The sequence below is a fragment of the Zea mays genome, chromosome 5 (genome assembly GCF_902167145.1).
Source record: "Zea mays cultivar B73 chromosome 5, Zm-B73-REFERENCE-NAM-5.0, whole genome shotgun sequence".
Taxonomy (NCBI): Eukaryota; Viridiplantae; Streptophyta; class Magnoliopsida; order Poales; family Poaceae; genus Zea; species Zea mays.
This window is the reverse complement of record NC_050100.1, coordinates 34486107-34492618: the sequence shown is the minus strand read 5'-3', so window position 1 is coordinate 34492618 and position 6512 is coordinate 34486107. Positions and strand designations below refer to the sequence as shown.

General features: G+C 41.3%; 1 protein-coding gene across 2 annotated transcripts; it reads left to right on the top strand.

The window, feature by feature from the left end:
- The first annotated feature begins 1043 nt into the window (after window positions 1–1043).
- LOC100193100 (HSP20-like chaperones superfamily protein) lies at window positions 1044–2296 on the top strand. Of its 2 annotated transcripts, none has more exons than NM_001152981.1 (2): window positions 1044–1257; window positions 1354–2289. In NM_001152981.1, the coding sequence occupies exons 1-2, from the start codon at window positions 1158–1160 to the stop codon at window positions 2013–2015; spliced, it is 762 nt and encodes a 253-aa protein (NP_001146453.1). In that variant the 5' UTR covers window positions 1044–1157; the 3' UTR covers window positions 2016–2289. The 2 variants fall into 2 exon arrangements, with proteins under 2 accessions (NP_001146453.1, XP_008681107.1); XM_008682885.2 differs by having other exon boundaries at window positions 1174–1257; window positions 1361–2296.
- Window positions 2297–6512: the final 4216 nt, after the last annotated feature.

Genomic DNA, 6512 nt, shown 5'->3' with positions numbered 1-6512 from the left:
TGTATGTTTCGGAAGTCTACGACTCACCTAGGGTTGCCGTGCAAGTTTTTACCATGTCATACATAGACAACTTATTACACTATGAATCGTTTTATTTTGTCGTAAGCAAACTATTCAATACATATACACAAAATACGAAAATATTATTCATATATCATTGTGTTTCTTATTAATTGTATGGGAAATACAAACAACGTTGTCTATTACTATTATCGACAGACGTCACGGCGCGTCGGCGCCGCTGCTTCGAAGGGCTATAGACTGCCGTTGGCGCAGCAATTCCATACATGACAGCCTGAAAAGCAACGGAATCAACTGTTAAATCATTAGAGACCAATCGCGTGGCTGATAATAGCATCTAAATTTTAAACTATAAACGTAATATAAAGATCGGATCGGATTATGATCGTACTCTATTTATATTCATTTTTAACAAAAAATGTAGTAATTTATAAAGAAATATTTACATTACATTTACATCGTGTTTAGTTTAACGAATGAGTAATCTATCATCTTCTCACTCATCACTTTTTATTTGGTTTGTAAATTAGAACAAATTGATCTATCATTATTTCATTACTTGTAGACTAATAATTAGTACTAATACGAGGAATGAGTTTATTCTACCAAAATTGTAAAATAAACTCATGATATATCACCTTATTATCTAGAATAGATTAATTCTTCAAACCAAACACATTCTTACTCTTTAGATCACGATCAATGACCACTCCTACGTGCGATGCTTCGGCGTCCGGGGACGGTGGCCGGGGATACACGATACAGGCAGACGCGGGATCCTGGGAGAAGTCGTGCATGGTCCAGGGAGTGGGACAAGGTATCGCGCCGTTCCCCCGTCGGAGTTGCAGTTGCCCCAAACTCCACCTGCAGAATTACCCCTCCGTCAAGCGATTCCTACTCCCCCGACCTGCGCTACTTCTCACGACGACCAACCATCTCCCTCCATGGTGATTGGTGTGTATATATTCATCTGGCCATCAACGCAATCTTCCACTCAACAAAACTACTGCTCCGTGCATACTCCTCTCCCAAAATTTCCTTGTTTTTTGTTTAAAAAAAAATCGGCTCGTCCATCGTCAGTACCGTACGTCTGAGGTAGCTCTGCATCGGGAGGAAGAACTGAAGGCGGGTGATCCATGGCTTCCGGCGAGCGCGTGTACGAGGACTTCAAGCCTCCGCACAAGATGGAGCGCGAGCCGGCCACCCACACGCTCACCGTCGACCTCTCTGCCCAAGGCAAGCAACGCCGACGCGCGCGTACTATGAACAAGCACTTCATTTCCCTCGTGCAAAAGTACGGTGAATTCGTTGGATAATACAATACAACGGCAGGGTACAGGAAGGAGCACATCAGGGTGCAGATGGTCCACAGCCACCGGTGCCTCATCGTGCGCGGGGAGCGCCCCGTCGACGGCAACCGCTGGAGCCGCTTCCGCCTCGATCTCCCCGTCCCCGACGGCTGCGACGCCAAGGCCGTCCACGCTAGGTTCGACAACGGCGTCGTCCGCGTCACCATGCCTGGCGTCCAGCAGCCGGAGCCCGTCCTCCCGGTCGTCGCCGGCACCGCCGACCAGCAGCAGCAGCAGCAGGAGACGCCGCTGCCGAAGCATGCTGGTACGGCCGCTGCCGCTGGCGACGACGACGTGCAAGGGCGGAAAGGCGTCGTCGGCGCTGCGGGGCAAGACGGCGGTGATCGTGATCGTGCCGCGGGAGGGCAGGATGAGGTGGACAAGCACGAGACGCCGCGGAAGCAAGAAGCGAGGCAGCGCGTGGTGAGCTCAGCGAAACACGCCGGCGGCAGTAGCGGTAGGGGCGACGACACAGCTGCAGGTGGGGTAGGGCAGGAGGTGATGGCCGCCGCTTCTCCCACGTCGTCACGCCAAGGCTACGGCTTCCTCCATAACCGGAAGAAGGTGACCTTCACCGTGCTCGGCGGCGTGGCGCTCGTCCTCATCAGCCTCGGCATCTATGCCAAGTACAGCCTCTCGCCATAAACCGTGCTACCGGCCTGGCGCCGTGGCGCATGCATCATAGTGATGACGACTGCACCTTGCGTATGTATTGTTGAAGTATACTCAGTGGAGAGAGATGGAGAGAATACAAATGAGAGAACTGTTTGTATTCCACAGATCATTACACTTATATACAAGTGAAGGGGTGTATCCCAAGAGGTGTGTCCATTGGGGAAAACTGTCGTACCCCTTGGATTGATCACATATGTAATATTTTGTAACACTCCCCCTTGATCAATCCAACTTCATTTGATGATCTGTCAGATGTTCTTCCAAGATCTTATCTCCTCAAAAACCCTGTGGGAAAAATAAGGAGTACACAATGTCTTTTGGATAATGAGAATAATCTCACACAAACTCCAAAAGAAAATATGCTTGTAATCATCATTCGTAAAAACCCCTGTGGGGAAAAGTCAATGATGAAGCATATAGCTTAGTTGATATTACCTCGTTAAAAACTTTGGATGAGAAAACCCCAATAAGGCAAAACTCATACAAAGAAAAGAGTGTAATATGATGGTTCAAAACAGGTCAAATATCATGGAGAATTACTCCCCCTGATCCTTGGAAGCACTTAAGTCTTCTCATACCAATCACCTCAACACATTTCTGAAAACGTTGAGTATGGTAGAGATTTTGTGAATAGATCAACAAGATTATCACAAGACTTTGTTTGCAAGATATTCATATATCTATTTTCCTGTTTCCATCTGAACAACACAAGCTCAATTATCCTTATAGATAATTGTCGGTGATTCAATCGAATCATGGTACGTTGTTCTCCAATGGACCTCTAGCCCAAAGAACAATAATATGTCTATAGCCATCATCTCAAAAACCCCAGTGGGGAAAATAAATGATGAGACATATAACTCAGGCTAATATTTCTCCAAGATAATCTAGTCAGAAAATCTGAGAAATCAACATATCAGCCGAGTCTCCTTAAAAACCCAACGGGAAAAATAAGGAGAGTAGTCATACTCTATTGTTGATCCATTTGAACTCTAGGGATATAAACTCATATCCTAGTTCAAATACAACAATAACTATGTCATAATGTATCATCCTTAAAAACCTCTACGGGAAAAATAGATGATACGACATAGGCCTTGTGTTGATGTTGCCTCGTTAAAAACTTTGAATGAGAAACCCAAACAGGGGGAAAACTCATGCAAAGAAAAGAGTACAACATGATGCAGAAACAAGTTCTTCAGATCAAGAGGAAACTCCCCCTGATCTTTATAAATCACTAAGTCATCCCATACCTGCTCTCAAACACATCTAAAATGTGGAGTAAGTAGAGACTTAGTTCGTAACTTGTTTTTTTATCTAAACAACACAAAGTAATATTATCTCCATAGATAATAAGGCCAATGATATAAAATCATGACCACCACATACCTTCAGTATGTAGTATATCATTCTGTACAATCCCACGAAGTGTGCTACAGAATGATTAGTGTAAGTGACCACTAATCTCTGTTGATAGACATTTATCAAACAGTAGGTCCAACTTACCAAAAGTATGTCATTGATCTTGTACCTGGGGATCTTCTTTAGATATCCAAGATCAATATATCCAAACATAAGGAGAGCATGAGTACACCTGGAGATCATAACTCGATCTCATGTGCTGTTAGCTAGCAAATCATTGCAAAGCAATATCCGACCGGATGCTCTTGCAAGATACAATAGCACATCTCATGATCTGAAAGAATCAAATGACTATGATTCCATTATATTGAATTTCTTCAATATACGTTGGATATAGACAACTTTGTATCCAAGATACTCAAGATAGTTTAGTTTGAATTGAAAATCTCTTTCAATTCATATCCTCTATCTCGAACTCCGTCGATAAGTAATGTATGTTTAAAATATGTTGCACATATTTACACTGAACATACCATACTTTGTGTATCCTTTCAGAAGGAAGGATTCACTAGGTCAAATGTACCATATTTGACCAGGATGCTCTAAGTCACAAAGACTTTCCAAGCATTGCAAATTTGTGATTGGTGATTATGTATTTGGAATCCTTCAAAACTCCATAAATACCATAATCCAGTGACCACATATGCACATGTTGTCACTACATCTATCAACTGCACAGATAGATGATTTACTGCCCATATTATTGTATCGGAATTTAACTACTCACAGTAGAGGAGAATTTATAGCATTAAAATAATGCTTGGGTTTGCGTATAAACCCAGTTGCTACTAGCCATGCTTTCTCACCACCTCATTGTTTCCAAGTCCATGAAAACAAACTTGTATCCACAGTAAGATACCTTGAAGTGAAAATAAGTTAACACTTCTTTCCGGTGAGCAAGGCTATCTCTGCAACATTGTATCACTCAACAAGATCCAGTTTGAGCATGCTCGTGCTCTGCTATGGCCATAGTCTTTTGGATCACTTGGAGTGCATATACAATTGCTGAGATGTATGTGTCGACACTTGTAGCTTTTAAATAACACAATTCTCCAGTTGACATAAAGTCATTTTTTATGTACCCTTATGATTCCTCGTGAAATCCCAAAACGAGAATCAAGGGCTTCCGATAACCTAGCCTCATCAGTGCGCACTGAGCTAGGTTGTGAATGTCTTCCATTCACAGGATAATCCATATCCTCTAGGTGTCTACCAACACTAGGTTGGTTACCAACGAATAGTTGGTCTGCATTTACTATCTCAGAAGGCATAGCCTTCAGTTGCTTGCAAGCATCTTAATCCCAATTTGTGACCATACTTCTCCCCCTCTTATTTACAACAACGTTGCAATAGGGAGTTTAGTGGTGTTCCATTTAACCACTCTTTCTGGCACTTCCACATAGGATTAATTTGAGTGACACCTCATAGTAAATGCACATGGCAGTTAATTTGCAACTTCTTGCAAATCATTCGAACCCAAAGGTTCAGTTTTAGTACGTGATCCTGAGCCTAAATGCTTACTGCATTCATTATAATTTCCTAGCATTCATTTTGGTACTTGAAATCTCCCCCTAATGCCTGGAAAAGCTCATGATTCAAGCAAGCGTACGGGCCATAAATAGATTCTCATGAAGAGATTCTAAAACTTAATGATCGACGGAGAATGAATTCTCACATAGATCCCCAGTTTTCTGTGTGCCCATATATGTACGCTGCGGTGGTGAGATTGGGAACATACCCAATGTACGCATGGGAAATCTTTCTTGGATTCCCACGTACTAAAAACCATAGGGGAACTTGTACATGCAGTACATGCAGTTAATCACAAGTCAGGAGCGTGCAAAATTCCTGACTCCAACCATAACCAGTTGGAAATGACAATTCATTGTTGATGGTCATTAATGATCTGAAATTTTTCGAATCTATCACAGATTCATCATATCCTTAATGGATATCATTCTGAATACCAAGACAAACAATCATCATTGTAAGCACATTTGGTAAATTCAGTAGTGTGGAGGCTAATGTGCTCAAGCTTGAGACATTATTACTTAATGGTCATGTGTTGTCCAAAGGACACACTTGAGGTCATCATATAGATGCACCAGAGAACCATATAAAGCCTTCAATGTCCATACAATCTCTGTAATGGACCACACTCGTTTCTTTGAAACAATTCAAAGAACTTAACCATTTCATATCAGATTTTAAGATAAGAGGGACTTAAAATCTCATTCTCGATGATACTCATCAAGTATCCATCTTATTGGAAAAACATGACCAACAGAATTGTCCATAACTTTACATTTCATCCCAATAATGGAATTACCATTTCAGTCTTACCCAGCATGGTAAGAATCATCACATGAAAAGTTATAACAAATGCAACACTTTGTATGGGAGGATGTATGTAGAATACAGTCCATAAGAAATGTTTCCGAGAAACACATGCAATATCCATCACTATCACCTTGTGTTTCCACATGATAGAAATTATATGGACATATCTATAATTTGGTAAGATAAAATTAGGATATATCAACACATCCTTGATACTTCCATTACCAAAAGGGGACTAGATATTAACATATCATGATATCGCACGAAGCGATTGTCAAAATATTCTTTCATCTTTCCATAGGAATATGAGAATATTTTGTTTCCCCACATATAGAGTTTGTGGTTCAATTCTCCACATTGCATGTTTCTTCCTCAATTGGAAGAATCCCTGTACAAGTTTGCACAACTCAAATTAATGAGTCTTCAACTCCCTTGATGAGTTTGTTCAACTCTAATCGATGAGTTTGTTCAACACAAATCACATGAGTGATCAACTCCAATCGATGAGTTTGTTTAACTCAAATTCATATGAGTTTTTACACTTAAATCACATGAGTGTGTTCAACTCACAGCGCATGAGTTGAACCTATCACAACATCAATTATGAGATTATACCAAATCTCATGCATCATTTATATAGTACTCAAAAGCGAATCATCTAACAAAGTGGTCTTCTCTTAGAAAAAGAAGTGTTGTTACATGATT